Raw genomic sequence first — 17,419 nt, forward strand, 5'->3', positions numbered from 1 at the left:
CTTATCGTCGTTAATCGCGGGTGGGGTCCGAGTGCTAGTTCGCTTTATGGGTACGATTGTGCTTATATTTTCAATTTATTTTTGTTGTTTATCAGCCTAATCTGAGCGCGGATGCCGCTGTTGAAATACGTGCTGAATGGCCGCATAAATGCGCCCGAAACGGGGCTCCAAGTATAAACTATTAATAACATTTTCGTCCTACTGGCTAAGAGTTCTTTCGGGCTGCGGCTACACTTGCTCGGGGGGCTGGCGCAAGTGCTCGGGCACCTGCTGGAGCTCTGTCTTGGACACCTGCAGCGCCACACCTTCGGGCAGGTTTCGCTCAATGTACTCCAGAAATGTGTCCAAAGTGGAGCCCGTCAGCTTGTGGAAATTCATGTACCGAAAGTGCGTACGCACCTCATACTGCACACGATGCTTCTTGTAGATGTGCACCGACTTCAGTAGTGTCATCCGCTCATGGTGTGCCTTGCGAGGGGACCAACTGTGGGTGGACATTTAAATGAATTGAAGATTTCTTTCGGCAGTAACTGATTCGCCTGTCTACTTACCACTTGCCCTTCTCAATGCCCAAATGGTCTGCGGCGGTGTTTGCGAACCAGGTATAACTCTTCAGCACGGCCGGATCGATGCCTCGCAGCTCAATTTCCAATTTGCTGAAAAGTTTATCCGGCTCAGGAGCCGGAACGGCTGCTGGGGTTGTAACATTTGTTGCTGCGCTGCTGGTGGTCACAGATGATAGTGCACGCACGGGCTGCGCCCATCGTAAAGTTTTCAGCACCTATAAATGAAATTAATAGTGATTAATTAACGTTTTATTTGATAAATTCAATTAAATACCTGCAGCATATTTTGTAAACGACAATTATGCAAGTGGAAGAACAGCTGTTCGACTGTGAGAGGGTAACACTGTTCGACTGTGTTTCCCAACACTAGCGGCGCGCTCCTTTGCACGTGCTGGCGGAATTTGTACACAGTTTTATTTATTAAACGATTTATTCGATTTCTGGTAACTTTTATATTAAACCATACACAAAATAAACATGAAAGAGGCCGAAGTCAAAGGTAAGTCAGCGCTGGTCCCTAGAAACAATCACAAAATCAAACAGAAATGTCTTTAAACAGCAGTCAAGCCCCAGGAGGAGGAAGCACTGGCTAATAAACCCGCAGATGCCAGCTCCGATGATGATGACTATGATGACATGGATGACGACGACGATGAAAAGGACCAAGGCGAGGAGCCAACCACTTGTCTGTTCTGCCCAGAGGTGCTCCCCAGCATAGGGAGTGCCATTGAGCACCTGGACAGCAGTCACAAAGTTAATCTGCCGCAGCTTCAAAAGAAATTCCAAATGGATCAGTATTCCTTCATCAAGCTTATCAACTACATAAGGGTGTGCAAAATAAGTGCCGAGCAGCTGCTCTCCACAGAGCAGATCCTGTGGAACGATGAGAAATATCTGAAGCCCGTGGAGTACGAGCCGTGGCTGTGCTACGACTATGAAACGCTCAAGGATGAGAAAGGGTTTCCGACTGTTCCCGAGTTGCTGCAGCGCATTGCAGAGCAATCCAAGCTGCTGCAGCAGGCCAACGAGGACATGGAACGAATGCGCAATGACTACAAGGAGCTGCTGCAGAGGGTCCATGACGGCGGCGATGCCAAGGATGGAAAGACGATCGTCAAGGATCTGCCGCGCAACAATCTCTCCCTCGACAAGGAATACTTCAACAGCTATTCGCACTTTGGCATACATCACGAAATGCTCAGCGATTGGGTGCGCACAAACAGCTATCGTTCCGCTTTGCTGCTGAATGCGGAGGATGTGCGCGGCAAGACGGTGCTGGATGTGGGCTGCGGCACGGGAATTCTGTCCATATTCGCATCACAGGCGGGCGCCTCTCGCATCGTGGGTATAGACAACTCGGAGATTGTCTACACTGCCATGGACATAGTCAGGTATGCAGACAGCCACTCCTTAGTGTATGTATGACTAAATGTCCCTCTGTTGTGTAGGAAAAACAATGTGAAGAACATTGAGCTGGTAAAGGGACGGCTGGAGGACACCGAGCTGCCAGAGGCCAAGTACGACATAATCATATCCGAATGGATGGGCTACTTTCTGCTGTACGAGTCCATGCTGGACAGCATCATCTATGCCCGCGAGCATCATCTCAATCCCAATGGCATCATTCTGCCCAATCGATGCTCGCTCAGCCTGATGGGCTATGGCAGTGACAAGCTCTACGCCGAGCAAGTGGAGTTCTGGTCCGATGTCTATGGCGTCAATATGGGCGACCTGGCCAAGCGCTCCATCGAAGAGCCGCTCATGCAAACGGTGGATGCCCGCTATGTGCTGACATCGGCCGAGCAAATAGCCAATTTCGATATGATGACTGTCGATCTGAATTATTCCAACTTTACGTACGAGTTCAGCTTGAAGTGCACACAGGCGGGCAGACTGTCGGCCTTTGTGGGTTTCTTTGATACGTTCTTTGAGCTGCCGCGCCAGGTGATGTTCAGCACATCGCCATACCACACATCTACACACTGGAAACAGACGGTGTTCTTCATTGATCAGCCACAGGAAGTGAGTTGGGGCGATGTCATCAAGGGTAAAATCATCTCAAGACGAAACACCACGGATGTGCGGGCCCTGAATGTGGAGATACAGGTGTTTGGCAAGACCTACAAGTACACTGTGGACTAGTTTTGGTGTTTGTTTTTAGACCGATTTTAATTAAAGATTCGTACAACATACGTTTGCTTTCTGACAGAGAGTGTAGAGTGGACCTTAATGCGATTTAAAATTATGTAATATATATAAATTAAGATGAATAGCGCACTGCCGCCAGACATCAGCGAGCAGGAGCAGACAAAAACGTATAATTGGTCGTGTGGGAAAATATTTTGTATGCTTTAAGCGGTATTTGTTTCCAACTCGGAGGCGGGGATCTCGGGCTCCTCGTCGTTATAGACATTCTCTGCCATTTGCCACACCTGCATGATGTTGTCCTCGGACACGGAGCAAATGATCCAGGGCTCGTTGGGGTTCCATGAGAAGTCGCTGATCTTGGCCGTGTGGCCGCCGTGGATGAAGAGCAGCTCTGGCGGTCCATCTTCGGCATCCTCTGAGCTCTGCTCCTCGCCAATTTTCGACAAGTCCCAAACGTGCAAGCGACGATCGGTGCCAGAGGAGGCGAGAATGGTCTCGTTATGGGGCGACCACTGCACCTGGAAGATCTCGTCCTTGTGCGACTCGAAGGAATGTAATTTCAGCTTCAGATTGCGCAAATCCCACAGTGCCACAGTCTTGTCAGCGGAGCCTGTGGCCAAGATGAACTCCGAATAGGGATTGAAGCTCAGACAATTGACTTCGGCCGTATGGGCATCGACGGTGTGCGATGGCTTTGAGGTGTTGTTGTTGCGCGTGTCCCAGATCATGAGCTTCTGATCATCGGCCACGGAACCGAAGAGCGACTCGTGCAACAAATGCCAGGCCACATCCTCAACGACAGCGGTGTGACCGGTGAAAATGTTCTTGGCATCGATCACGCGATGCTCCTTGGGCGTGGCATTAATGTCCCACAAGCAGATGGTATGATCATCAGACGCCGAGAGCAAGTAACCTTACAAAACGAATGTACATTTAAAGACTTCACCCAGTGTGTGTGCCACAGCATTGACTCACCATTCAGGTTGGGATTCCAGGAGAGGCCATAGCCCTCCTTCTGGTGGCCGCGCAGCCTCAGATCTGGCTGGCACTCGCCGGATGGCTCCGGTTTGCTGGGATGCTTTGTGTAGTCAAACACCAAGACATCGCTCGACGGGGTTTTGGTGGCAATAACACAAGCATTCTGTGGCATGTACCGAGCACGGTTGACCTCGCCTTCGTGATTGATTTTGATCTCAATCTCGATTTTGCCACACACAGAACCGAAGCCGCCAAACTCGCCCTTCTCGTTGTCATAGTGCGAGCCATCGAACTGGGCATCCTCGCTGGGCAGCTGCACGCTGGCGATCAGCAAGTGATTCTGTTCGTCCGATGTGTGTGTCCCCAAAATGAGGCGATGCACCGAGTAATCCTTGCCGTCCTGCTTGGTCACATCGGGCAGCCACTGGGCCGTCAGCGAGGGCCACTCCAGAGCGTGTGTCATTACCAAATCGTACAGAAACGGTGTATTCTTCTTCCATATCTTGTACTCTTCGTTGATCACACGCTCCTCGACGGCATCGTCGAAAGATTCCGCCGCTTGGGGGAAAAAAGTCACAGGTTTAGCCTAAATTTAATCAATATTAATGTTCAACTAACCATTATCACTGCGATCCACCATTTCGATTGTGTATAATTACACGCTAAAATTTGATACGCGTCGAAAAATTCGGGCGCCAAAACAACGAAAGCCAAAGCGGCAAAACGCGTGCACAAGCCGGGATAAAAAATGCAGCTGGCTTGCTGCTGCCCAAAGTATGCGCGTTTCACTTGTGTACTTAAATTTAACACAATGCAATGTGCATCAACTAGCACTTTACAATGCACTTATATTAAAATCAAGTAAATTGACAGCGTAAAAGAGAAAAAAAAGAATTTTTTCCTATTTTTTTTTTTTGCAAGCGTCGGCTGGTGCTTGAGATGGAAGCAGTGTGACCGCGGAATTATCGATAAAATATACCAAGGTACCATTTCATTTTCAAATTATACCGCAAAGATACCGTACACCTAAAAACATTTTTCTCGACTTTGATCTTCTGTTGAATATTACTAGCTAGTTAGGAGTCTCAGCAATAAAATTATAATTTTATCTAATTTATCAATCATTTTTCAGCAGCATTGGCTTGTTTTTATGACTTACTGATGTTGTTGGGTTGATTGCAAAAAACGGTTTAAACTAAAAAGATCAACCAACAATTGTAGAATAAAACGTAACGTGAGTGGGAATGGAATGCAACGTATTTGACAATTTGATGCTTGTCAGTCGGTATTATGGTATGCTATTTATCCTTTGCATTACCTACTTTCTTTAATAAATATTAAAATTCATTTCTACATGCTGCACTTAAACATATCGTTCTAGATATATTCTCGGTATCTAAAGTCGGCAAAAACCCTCGCAATTATACCGCAAATACACCGAGAAAAACAGGTTGGCAGCACCTGCCAATTGCATAAACAAACGGAACAAATTTTACAAAATGATTCAAAACCAGTTACGCGCCACACTGTGGATCTTTGGAAACGGTTGCCTGAGCATATCCAAAGCTGACTGAATCTCGGCTGCCCGGTGGCAGTTGCAATTCAGTTCGTGGCACGCTGCGGCGCGAGGCAGCCGCCGTAAATTGTTCAATCAATCGACCACCCGTCGAGAGCAGAGCCCGCGGAATATAATGCTAAACTTGCCCATTTTCAAGCAATTGAAGATTTGCCAAACAAATTAACACTCTACTCTAATGCAAATTGGCTTGACACTATGACGAATGTCGTATCAAGCAGCGCAGCCACGGACAGAGGCGAGCCTGAATCGTGTAAGTGTAAATAAAGTGGAATGGGGCCGGCGCGCCGAAGAAACTTTCTCTCTTGGCACTTGACGGCTTTTGTTTGTTTTCGGCTTCGCTTGTGTAATATTCGACTGGTCTTAAGCTTGTTATTCCGTCTGCGTTGTCTTTCCAGCGGCCAGTGGGAAAATGCATTCAGCGCAGACCCCCAAAGATGGGCATAACGAGGCCGAGGCGGAGCTGTATCTGGAGCACCTGCTGAAGGACGGCAGCCAGGAGGGCGATAGCGGGTCCGAGTTGGAGCTGCCGCCATGGTACGATGAGCAGCTGTTCAAGCGGTAAGTTAGTTAGCCACACGCAAGTGTTCCGCTCATGCAATTGTTTTGTAATTGCAATTTCGGATTATTGCAGCGCTCAAGGCTACTACAGCTCATATCGGTTCGTTATGAACGCGGGGATGCTGGCCGGACTGATTGCCGTTCTAGCCGTACCCTCCATACTCCGAGTACTTGCCTGCACGCGACAATCGTCGACTGCATTCACAGCGTATCGACGCTATGTGCGCACCATCTTCCACACCCAGGCCTGGTACAATAATGGCGTAGCGGACAGAAAGAGCAAGTTCTGGACGAGTATCGCGGCTGTTAGGCAGGCCCATGCCCGCTCTAGTCATGCGTGCGCGAGGCGTGGGGCAGGGCAGATCACGCAGAAGGACCTGGCCCTGACCCAATTCGGATTCATTGGCTTTATAACCCTGGGAGCGCATCGCATACAGCTGTACGATAATGATTTCCTCGAGGCCACCACGCATATGTGGCGAGTCCTGGGCTACTTGCTGGGCATCAAGGATGAGTACAACATTTGCGGCCGCAATTGGGCCGAGTCCAAGTCCCGCCTGGACATTGTGATGCGAAAAGTGTACGAGCCGGCGCTGGAGCACACCACAGAGGAGTTTCATCGCATGACAGAGGCGCTCATACACGGCCTGTGGCACGTCAACACAATGCTCTCAGTGGAGGCCAACATCTTCTTCACCAAGCGACTGGCCTGCGTGCAGGGCTACCAGTACTACAGCTTCGATCATCGTGCCGGGGAGCAGCGGGATCCGCAGCAGAGATTGCACTACCGCGACTTGAAGCTATGGGATCGGCTGATTGTCGGCTACGGGCTGTTCATTGTCACCTTTCTGCACAAGTATGCCATTGTGCGGTGGTATTTGAACTTTCGCGTGTGGCTGGTGGATCTGCTCACGTACTACTTGCCCTACGTTGCCATTTGGAAGTTTGGCCTGAAGTCCGCTTACGTGCGAATCTTTCGTACGAGCGGGGAGGCGCAGGAGTTTAGTTTGGGTTTCAAAGATGATTAGTCAAGTGTTTTCTTTCTTTTTTGTTGGTGTCCATTAGTTATTAGCTAAATTATTAATAAATACAGCCACAATATAATTGTAGTCACATGGGGAACATAAAATTCTGTTTTATCTTTTATTTATATTGATATTTATTCTACAGTTCATTAACTTTGTTTTCAATGCTCCACCATAATTCTTTCCTCCATAAATGACCAGAATTTGTTTAATTACTCTCATTTTCAGATTAATTGAAGTTCATTCCCCCTATTTTGAGCTCCGCGGCCTAGTTTTACCAGTGCTGTGTTACGCTTTTCAGGCAATCGAATTTTCAATGCAAAATTAAAATACAAATTTGTAAAATATAAGGTAATAAGGTAAACAATCTAATAAAGAGGAGTATTTATAATGAGCCAAATTGATTCTTCAATCGGATTAAATTATTTGTTCATTTTTAAAAGTCTTTGCAAGCTAGTAATATCAAATGGAACATCAAAATCGAGGAATATAATTTAAGACGACTGAGATGGTATATTTAGGTATATTTTTGAGGGTCTGACGGAATATTTTATCGATAATTCCGCGGTCACACTGATTTCTATCTCTAGAACCAGCTAGGGTTGTCAAATATTAAAATAGTATCATTTCGGTGATATATTTTGCTTGGAAAAAATATCAATATAATATAAAATATATCACTGCAAAAATATCCATATGTTTTATATATTTCATAATTTTTGCTTGTATGTATTTGCTAAAATACAATTCCGTGCGCATCGGAAATAAAAAGCTCCCATTAAGAAAACAGAAACCTTACATATGTTTTAACATCTTTAATCCCTTTTCCACTTTTCTGTGTTTTTAATTTGTCTTATTCAACTATTCTTCGCTTTACATAAATAATTCTTTTGAGTAAGTGGTATAGATCCTGTGGTAGGTTACCGAAATTAAAATATCAAAAAATATCGCAAAAACAAATGAATATTTTGGGAAAAAAATAAATCACGATATAAATATATTTTTATTTTAAAAAATATCGATATATTGATATTTTGATATATATTTGACAACCCTACTTGCAAGAATGACTAATTTGTCAGTTTTTATTTAGTTTTTACCCATGCCTAGCTAATTACACACTAAAACACAGCACAAGAAGAGTTAAGTTTACGTTGGAGACGCGCGCGGGATAAAAGAAATAGGCAAGATGAAGAGGCAATTCGCGAAGATTAAAATTGCAGCAGAAAATTTATCAAGGTAAGTTCAAAGGCCAGAGACGACATGCAGAAGGGGAGGCAGGGCAGCGTCGCCGACGGCTACTTATGTATGTAGATGTGTACATATGTGTGTGACACCTCAGTTCTCCAGACAAACAGCCTGCTAGCCAGCAGGTGTTGCCTCATCACAACAAACACGAATGTAATAACAAAAACCTGAGACTCCAATGCCAAAATAAAGCGCAGCGTTTACACTTACGTCGTCGATGTCGATGTTGATGTTGTTGCCTCCAAGTGGGCGCTCATGTCAGCTGCTACTGATGACCTAACGGCATATTTCCATTCTTTTTTATTTTGTGCCCCGCCAACAGATCAACAAAAGCAGACTGCAAAGATACAGAGCTTGAGACGATCGAGAAGCAGGTGGACCGATATCGGGATACCATTGAGAAAATTGTGCGTAAATTGCCAGCACTGAGCAGCAGTGGGGGTAGCAGCAGCAGCAGCAATGGCCAGGTATCCACCGAGGAGCAGGACAAGCGGACCAAGAAGAACAGTCACTACAAGATTGCCCAGGCCCTCGATGAGTCCGCCAAGGAGTTGCCCAAGGATATGCCCCTGCAGAAGGTCTTGGCCAATTGTGGTTAGTTACTGTTCCGCCCTTACCCAAGTGTCTATTGTTGTTGTTGTGCTGTGATTGTGATAAGAGCCCCGCCGGCGGGTGCACAGTGGTACGCATTCCATTTTGACAATCGTCTGAAAAGCTCATATGCCAAAGCAGAGTAGAGTGGAAATTCCTATGGATGAATGACTGTGTCACGGGCTTGCGTGCTCCCCAGTTCCGCTTGTGTTTGTGTGTGCTTCTGTGTGTGTATGCGGCCTCGCCTTGTCTGCGCTTGGCCTTGTGGCATTTACATACATTTCTCAACATCCAGCGTCGTTTTTTGTGATATACACTCACTCAACTGTGAGTTTTGCTGTGCTGTGGCCTGCGCGTTTTTTAATCATTATAATAATTCGTATTATGACTCTTTTTTTTTTTTTTTTTTGCGCTGCTTTCGCTGTTGTTGTTTGCGGTTTGGCTATATCTATTTATGTACAATATTTGTTGCTGCCTTTCGATTGGCCATACATTTATTGTATATTGTATTTCGCCCCCACTCCGCACGGCTGTCCATGCCAGGCCCTCTTCCTAACCGATTTATTGTGCATTTCATTTGAATTTGTTACACAGCGCCGCGACTCGGTAAAAGTAAATTGGCAAAAATTATGTATAGTGTGCGCCTGGCCTGGCCAGAAAAAAGTAAAAGTTACGCCAGATATTCATCCATAGATCATCGTCATAATCGGCCACAATCTGCTCTGCTCTTCATTTATTATATGTACAACATATGCGGGACGCACCGCTCCCCCTTTTGCTATTACTCATTTCGTTTGCTTATTTTTTTTTGTTTTTTTTTTGTGTGTGTGTATTTTACATTCCACATATTCTGTGCTGCGTCAATTGCAATTTAGTTGCTGTTGAAGTTGCAGCTAAAGAAGGAGGCAGCAACGAGAGTCTGTTGCAGCTGCAACCCCTTATAGTGGTTCAAGTGCAATTTCTGGTTGTATAATGCACTGGAAGGGATACAGCAACACCTCATCACACAGCACACACCACATAGCCTTTGTTTTCCACATAAAGTTCATGATTAGACACGCACGTTCCATACGTCCATACGTCCATACGTGTTTGGGTTGATGTGTGGTGTGGTGTGGAGTCCGTGCTTGGAACGCGATGGGAATTATTAGTGGTTTAATCAAGGGAAATCGATTCCAAAGTGGTTCAGAGTGAATCAAGCTAATTTCCCATCGTTACATTGCTGGTTATAGAGATTTAGTGCCCTGCCCAGCCCTGCATGGCATTTATAAGCATTGTCCGTGGTTAATCCATTTCAAAGTAATACAAATTGAGCAAAGGGAAGAGAAATTACATAATTATGGAGTGGAAGCTGTTAGCTTTTGAACATCTTCAAAGAAATCCATTAAAAAGTGATGCTAATTGTGAAAATCTTCAAAAATGTACAGGGAAAATCAATTAATAATGCTTTAAGTTGAAAATTTGGAATATTATTTGATTAGTTTATCTATTTAATTGGTTTCATATCCCAAAAAAATCGATTTGTAAATTCCTCTCTTCCGTTGATTGACTCTCTTTTCACACACTTTGACCCACTGTGCTGAGTGGCACCCTTTTGCAACTTTATTGTTGGCCACGATGCGCTTCAATTCAACTCAACTGCCGCTCACAGTCACCGTCTCGGTGCCTCACACACATTGGGGGGAACCAGCACAAAGCGAGCGAATCTATCTTAAATGTTATACTCCAGTGCCGCTGTCGTCTTCGGTCTTCGGTCTACGGTCTCCGTGTCGACCTCTTTCCCTCTATAATGGGTTCGGTTCAGCCGTGCCGCTAAGCCTCTGGGTTCCCTGCCGCCGGGGCACTCAACACAATTATCACAATTTTGCTTACTCAGCTCGCTCGTCAACCTACGAGTATTCGCTGCCTGTCACCTCCCCCAAAATAGGATGGGGAGCAGCACACAACTCCCCCACTGGCAGTGGCGTTGGAAACCGGCATCTAGCACGCCAACGTCTTGGTCGGTGCTACCGCTCTGCGATAAGGTCTTCAAATAAGCATTGACTTCCTCACTTGCGAACAAGCGACAAGAGATGGAGGCGAGACTAGCCCCGCCATCTCCACTTACAGCACTCCAGCAAAGTTCACTCGAAGTGGGAGCTTTGCATCATCTAGCTAGCAGATTGTGTATTGTTGTCATGGTAGATACTTATTTTTTCGTGGGTATTTCGCAATTGCAGGGGAGCTGGAGAAGACAATCGCCGAGTGCATCATCGAGAGCGAACTGGAGACGGAGACCAAGGTGGTGAGGCGTTTAAAAAACATCTTGGATAAGGAAATACAAGAGATCTCAACGTTGAAGCGTAATGTCTCGCGCACATTACAGGAATACACCTCACTGAAGCGCAGCCATGAGGTAAGGTTTTAATATATTTTCTTTCCGATCATAAATCTAACTCTCCATTAACTGCGATTAACAAACACTCTTGGGGGTTACGCTGCTCGAGAGTGATGAATAATGCGTTTTACCCACTTTCCCGAGTGAGATGGCAATGGGAGATTATTAAATTAATTAAGAAATTGAGTATGGAAATAATGAGCAAGCAAAAGTTACCACCGCGCTGGCACGGTTGGTCTGTCGGTCGGTCAAGTGTTCGGCTGCCACCGAACGATCCATTCAAGAAATTGTCTCTGATTAACGACAAACACCGACCGGCAGAAGAACATCAATATTATTTAAACAACTGCCGCCGGTAGTGGTCGCCATGTGTATCTCAATCTCCACAAGGAGATCCGTTCCGATCCATCAGTGGTTGCACAGTGGGTTGTTGGTTGATTGTTTACCGATTTTGTACAACAAACAAGAAACAAGACGTAATTTCCCACACGAAAATGAGAGTTCCCAGAATGAAAGAAGTGGTTGATAAGCGCTTAACTAGAATGAGACTAGGAAGAATTTCGCAGAATAATTATTCATAGATTATAATCAAAGAAAGAAGCTACTACTGTGAAGGCTGTGCAAGCAGACAGTTTTTCGCTACTTTCCTCTTGTCATTAAGTACTTTAGGTCTTATATTACTTTTCTTAAACCCTTTCTTGGTACTCATTTTAATATTTACTGCCTCTTGATCATCTTTCTAAATCCACCAACAGTGGACCCCTCTTTCTCTTGCATAATTTTTGCTGATTTCCTCATCAGAATGGAACCACTGTACATGCATCAGCGGATGCCAAGATACCAAGTCTGCGGCGCCCAAGAAGCAATCAATTTTTAATTTCAGTTCATTGTTGCTTTTGTTGGGGACTCTCTTTTGCTCTTTCTTTCCCTCGTACGCTCGTTCTTTCTTTATCTCACGTCAGGTTCTATTGTTATTTGTTGTGCCATGCGTTTCATTCGACAAAAGTCGTCGTCCGCTTACGTATACGCACACATAAACATGTTATGTATGTATATGTTTATATGAATTTGTCGCTTAGGTTTTAATACTCTATCAAAAGGTATTATGATTGTAGCGAGACATGGAACAGATTAAACATTTGTCTTTGAAAAGATGTCTCTGGTGTCATATGAAGCAAATGTGTGTCATTTTGCTTATGGATAATTTAAACAGTGAAATTTTAATGCAACATTTTAGCTCCTTCCTGAATTATCAGTGTATCTTGAACTTCGTTGCTATATATTACATTGTTCTCAGTACTTTTATGATATGATTTTGATTGTTGTCGGGGTCGTTTTCTTTCGTTATTGCCTTTATCGCGGGCCATTGTGCCTCTGAATGGAAATGGGCATAGGGAGGAGTAGGCGGAGTGTGGTATGGGTTGAAAGTAGAATGAACTGAACGGCTTTTTGGTGTTCTGTTCCAATTTCTTGACATACGATTGGTTCTGCACTTCTGGGGTGAGGGAACAAGTCACCAAGTGTGGGCCACCAAACGGTTACATTTTGTAGGCAACAGCAAACAGCAAACGAAAAGAAAGAAGTCCCTTGACAAATTCTGAGTTTTACGAGTATTTTGTCATTGTTTTTGCTTGCTATTTTGTTTTGCTTTCCGTTTTACTTTTCGAACAATCACGACGGACATTGTATATTCCATATAAAGATACACGTCGGGGATGACTAGTCGCTGTCTGTCTGATGTTTGTTGTCTGTTGTCGTCCGTTTAAGGTGTCGGAAGACGTTCATTGACATGCCTTGGCTGCCCCCCCTTGGCAGTAGTGTGACATCATAATCGGAATTGAAATTGAGGCGACACACAATGGATGACCAATGGATCATCAGAATGGACGGCTTGGCGTATCAGAAATATTTGAGACGCAAGTTATTTATTTACACAGCCCCCAGCCCGATAATCTTATCGCCAGTGGAAACAGACCCATATACCTATAAGAGGTGTATTGTATGGTTTTTGCCACAATTTGCTAATCACAAGTTGCTGCTTTACGTCTCACCACCTCTGCCCACCGCCTTGGGTGGCTGGCTTTCTGGGTTCTAATTGCATTCTATGACATGAATCCGATACACATACAAATACTCGTTGTTGCCATTTTGCAAGTGTTAACTTTGGTGTCTGGAATGTGTGTACTACTATTCTCGTATATGTAATGCCATGCCAATGGGAATCCAACGCTCATGTAGGTCATTGAGAGGTTGAACATTGGTACTTAATGGTGTGACTCACAGAGTCTCACGTTAGCCACTCTAGCCCCTGATGCTCTGAAGACACAGAGAGAAATTATTCATAATTAGATGAGTTCCATTGTTTATGGTAGGAATAGATAAAGCCATTTGTCACGTTTTCTGTTTATTTATAGAATAATTATCGCTGCAAAAAGGGTGATGAATGCATAAACTGCATAAAATCTTTAAATAAGAAATGAAAAAGGGAATAAATATTATAGATATATGCCATAGGTGTACTCTTTCCCTTTAACTTCACACTTCATTTAACCCTAAATCAATTGCATTTCTTATCGTGGCAACAACTGTTCCTTCTTTATGAGTCAGAGCAGGAGTGGAAGTGGGTGTCAAAGCCACCTTAGTCAGTGTTCCCGTACATGTGCACATACCCGTATGTTGCAATATCGAACGCCTGTTTCTGCCCCATTCCCCTTTGTGTTTGAAAAAACAACAAAGGCCTTGATACGCAGCTGGGATATTCGCGGTTGAGGTCGGGTTCTATTTATACACAGACCCTCTCTCCGGCATCTCTCCGCTTAGTCATGCCGCTGTCGTGTTGCATGCGAAACTATTTCCAGTTTTGTGGGTGTGTGCGCAGGGCTCTGCAGATAAGATAAATTTGCAAACTTGAACTTTGGAGGCGCATGGGAATGTGACGATTGGTTCCGTTCGCTGCGCTTATCAGTACAAAAGGAAAAGAGCGACACAAACACTAAACAGTTCACACATTTTTGAAACTATTTCCCTTTAGGCGGCCATACGTCTGGACGAGCCGGCGGCAAAGGTGAACCACATCAAGAGCCAGCAGGAGGAGTGCGAGCTGAAGCTGGAGAAGGAGCGCGATGCATGGGCCGCGCAGATGCTGGAACTGATTGCCAAAGAGGATGAGATTGTCAATTGCATACGGGACTATGTGCTCAACCAAAGAAATTATCACGAGCGGGCGTTGCAGCACGTGAATGCCTCGCTGGCCCGCATCCAGGACACCATTCAGGCGACGGAGAAGTCACGCTTTGGCACCTCCCTCAAGGAGCACCTGACGTCGACGCATCGTGAGATTTCCTACATCGTGGAGCTCTGCTGTTGCTGCCTGCTCGAGAATGGGCTGGAGGAGGAGGGTCTGCTCCGTGTGGGCTGTGCCAGCACCAAGCTGAGGCGGATGAAGCACGCGCTGGAGGCGCAGCATGTGAAGACACCGCTGCCGCTGGACTACCAGGATCCCCATGTCATTGGCTCCATACTCAAGCTCTACTTGCGCGAACTGCCCGAGCCGCTGCTCACCTACAACCTGTACAAGGACTTTATACGGATCGCAGAGCGTCACACGGAGAACGAGCGGAAGACAGAGATCAAGGCTATACTGGGGAAGCTGCCAAAGGAGAACTATGCCAATCTGCGCTACCTCACCCGCTTCCTGGCCCTCGTGCAGCAGCGTTCGGTGCACAACAAGATGAGCTCACAGAACCTGGCGATTGTCATGTCCCCCAACATGCTGTGGCCCCGCATCGACAAGAGCAGCAATGCCCAGGCCGACTACATTGGGCAGGTGAACAGCTCGTCGGCGGCCAACATAATTGTGGAGCTGCTGATCAGCCAGTGGGATTACTTCTTCACCGGCGACGTGGAGTTCTATGTGACGCTGCAGCGGCAGAAGCTCTTTGTGGAGGGCAAGAGCAAATCGAACTCCTCCAACGAGAACCTGGACAAGCATGACAATGGTAAGTGGCATGCGGCGAGAGTAAGCAAAGCCTTTAACTTAAGGAACTATTCCCTTCACAGAAGTCATGGAGAGTCCCCGCTATGGCACGTTACGCCGCCAGAAACCGAACGCTCCTTCGCCGCCCAGCACAAATGGGAACAGCACGATCATGACAACATCACAAACGCCCCAACGGCCCCATGCCAAGGAGCTGTTCCCGCAACAAACACCACAGCAGGAGAAGCCTGCCAAGCCGCCGCTGCCCAATTTGCCGCAGTTCCAAGTGCCACCAGCCCCCGCCCCAGCCGCCGCGAACCTGCCAACAAACACACAGCTAGAAGCTTTGCCGCCGCCACCAGTGACGCCCGCCAAGCCTGTACCCATGACACGGACTCAGTTCTTTGGCCTGGACAATTTGCCCTCGCCTACGGCGGACCGCAGGAGCACGGACAGCATCGGCAGCTTCAAGCTGAAGCCGGATGTGCCCCAGAAGCCGCTGCTGCCCAAGCGGCCGGCAGTGCTGGGCGTGGGACCAGCAGCAGCCAGGCACGAGGGCAAGAGCGACGATGAGGGTGCCATCACGCCCACGCAGGCAACAATTGATAATGGCAATGGCAGTGTACGCTATAAAACGGAGCATTTTCTTGAGAAACTAAAACAGGAGAATTGTGATACAAATGGAACGAGGGAGGAGGCACCACCATCGGCATCCAAGGAGAACCACAACCATAACCATGAACAGAACTCGACAGCAGTAGTCGAGTCACAGCAACAGCAGCAGCAGCCCTTGCAACAGCAGTCGCAGGAAAAGGCAACGACACCCATTTCGCCCAACTCATTTCAAACGCCGAAAAGGCCCACGGTGCCAGCGCCGCCGCCTCCCACAAATCGCAAGCCATCGGAATAGATAGAGCAGGCCAGGCAGATAGCGATGGGAGAATGAAAGTGGAAGTCAGAGTCATTAGGTGTTACTGTTTACTCGTTAAGACTTGAACGCACAGTAATATATATTTAAAAATATATACCTACTATACGATATAATTTATATACAAAACAATCCTTGCGGCAACGTAAGAGACAGACCCTTGTGCATTATTGAGAAGAGATACTTGAGAAGCTCTTGTGTATTCTGCATTTGTATTTTTGCCTTGTCCATAAGCAATCTAATTTGTACGTGTTTAGCCATATAACTATATATTATATCGAGCGATATCCATTTATATACTGTATAGTGCGTAGAGTGTAGGCCTCCAAACCATAACTCAATTGTCGAAATTTGATTTGAAATGTTAGCTCCCCCCCTCCCCAATCAATCGTGGAGATTGTTAATCCTTGTTTGAAAGGTTGTGATACATCATCTGAATGGTTTGTGTTTCCTTAATTTTTGCATTTTAAATTTTCTTTTTATTTCTCTCTTTTTTTTGCTGCAACGAAAGACAATTTCCATTGTGATTATTTGTTGAAATATTTGAATTAGTTTCCAACAAAAATATTGTTGCTTCCGATGCATTAATTTGTAGTTATTCCAAATTACATTTGAAAACATTTCCTCAAAGTTATGAAAACTATCAAGTTTCATTTATAATTGTACTATATATAATTTGTATTCTTTTTTGCTTTATTAATTTGTAATGCAATTATTATTATTTTAATTTTATAATAAAATTATGTATGATGAATTGTTGTGTATATAAAATATACATTAAAAGATAATGAATATGATTTTTAACACAATGTTTTTGTTTTTACCATTTATGTCTCTGTTTTGTTATGATTCTCGTTATGTTGAGTACCCGCAACCCATTGGCATTGCTGTTCGGGCGAAATTGTAGGTCTATTGTAGTAGAATTTAGGAATGTGAATGTGAAAACTCTTATGAACATGGAAAACTTTGGATAAATCACATACTTACCTCGGTGAAATCAAAACAAAATTATTGTAATTGTAAACACTTTGGAAAATGATATTTCTAATGCTTTATTTGACAGGTTCACCCATTTATTGTGCCATATTGTGAAGAATACCTGAAATACAAGAGTTATAAAAAGCACCCTATCATATAAGGCTTGCTCTATACCTTTACACCTTTGCTATATATCCATCATATCTCTCAAGTTCAGTACCCCCCCAAAACAATCTCTGGCTATATTTTCACACGCTGCTGCACCTTGTTGGATTGAGAGCTTACTAAATGGAAAGTGCAATCAGATAAAAAAAGACCAAATATATGTACTTACTATATATTCCATGATATTTGTAGAGTTTCGTATGTTTGTACGATTTTGTGGATAGGTTAGTAAGTGGGAAAAGAAATGAAATGTTGGAAACTACAAAATATATTCTGCTACCAATTAAAAATAAACAAATCCC

At 45.0% G+C, this 17,419-nt stretch overlaps 5 protein-coding genes across 6 annotated transcripts; 3 read left to right on the forward strand and 2 right to left on the reverse strand.

Moving 5' to 3' along the window:
- Window positions 1-56: 56 nt before the first annotated feature.
- Window positions 57-918, reverse strand: LOC117899222 (28S ribosomal protein S10, mitochondrial). The gene is made up of 3 exons (XM_034809095.1): window positions 841-918; window positions 552-781; window positions 57-484 (listed from the first exon to the last, which is right to left on the reverse strand). The coding sequence occupies exons 1-3, from the start codon at window positions 847-849 to the stop codon at window positions 229-231; spliced, it is 495 nt and encodes a 164-aa protein (XP_034664986.1). The 5' UTR covers window positions 850-918; the 3' UTR covers window positions 57-228.
- On the forward strand, window positions 910-2,772 carry LOC117899218 (protein arginine N-methyltransferase 1). 2 transcript variants are annotated; one of them, XM_034809091.1, is made up of 3 exons: window positions 910-1,065; window positions 1,126-1,957; window positions 2,015-2,772. In XM_034809091.1, the coding sequence occupies exons 1-3, from the start codon at window positions 1,044-1,046 to the stop codon at window positions 2,706-2,708; spliced, it is 1,548 nt and encodes a 515-aa protein (XP_034664982.1). In that variant the 5' UTR covers window positions 910-1,043; the 3' UTR covers window positions 2,709-2,772. The 2 variants fall into 2 exon arrangements, with proteins under 2 accessions (XP_034664982.1, XP_034664983.1); XM_034809092.1 differs by having other exon boundaries at window positions 931-1,065; window positions 1,129-1,957.
- On the reverse strand, window positions 2,709-4,631 carry LOC117899220 (probable histone-binding protein Caf1). Its single transcript, XM_034809093.1, has 3 exons — window positions 4,311-4,631; window positions 3,690-4,250; window positions 2,709-3,627 (listed from the first exon to the last, which is right to left on the reverse strand). Exons 1-3 carry the CDS (start codon window positions 4,330-4,332, stop codon window positions 2,918-2,920), a joined length of 1,293 nt encoding a protein of 430 aa, XP_034664984.1. The 5' UTR covers window positions 4,333-4,631; the 3' UTR covers window positions 2,709-2,917.
- A 527-nt stretch (window positions 4,632-5,158) lies between these two features.
- On the forward strand, window positions 5,159-6,913 carry LOC117898019. Its single transcript, XM_034807151.1, has 3 exons — window positions 5,159-5,521; window positions 5,667-5,829; window positions 5,903-6,913. Exons 1-3 carry the CDS (start codon window positions 5,467-5,469, stop codon window positions 6,855-6,857), a joined length of 1,173 nt encoding a protein of 390 aa, XP_034663042.1. The 5' UTR covers window positions 5,159-5,466; the 3' UTR covers window positions 6,858-6,913.
- A 995-nt stretch (window positions 6,914-7,908) lies between these two features.
- LOC117896717 (rho GTPase-activating protein 92B) lies at window positions 7,909-17,358 on the forward strand. Its single transcript, XM_034805178.1, has 5 exons — window positions 7,909-8,093; window positions 8,425-8,696; window positions 10,913-11,088; window positions 14,102-15,068; window positions 15,130-17,358. Exons 1-5 carry the CDS (start codon window positions 8,044-8,046, stop codon window positions 15,954-15,956), a joined length of 2,292 nt encoding a protein of 763 aa, XP_034661069.1. The 5' UTR covers window positions 7,909-8,043; the 3' UTR covers window positions 15,957-17,358.
- The last annotated feature ends 61 nt before the right edge of the window (window positions 17,359-17,419 follow it).

Source organism: Drosophila subobscura, chromosome O (assembly GCF_008121235.1).
Source record: "Drosophila subobscura isolate 14011-0131.10 chromosome O, UCBerk_Dsub_1.0, whole genome shotgun sequence".
NCBI classification, from domain to species: Eukaryota; Metazoa; Arthropoda; class Insecta; order Diptera; family Drosophilidae; genus Drosophila; species Drosophila subobscura.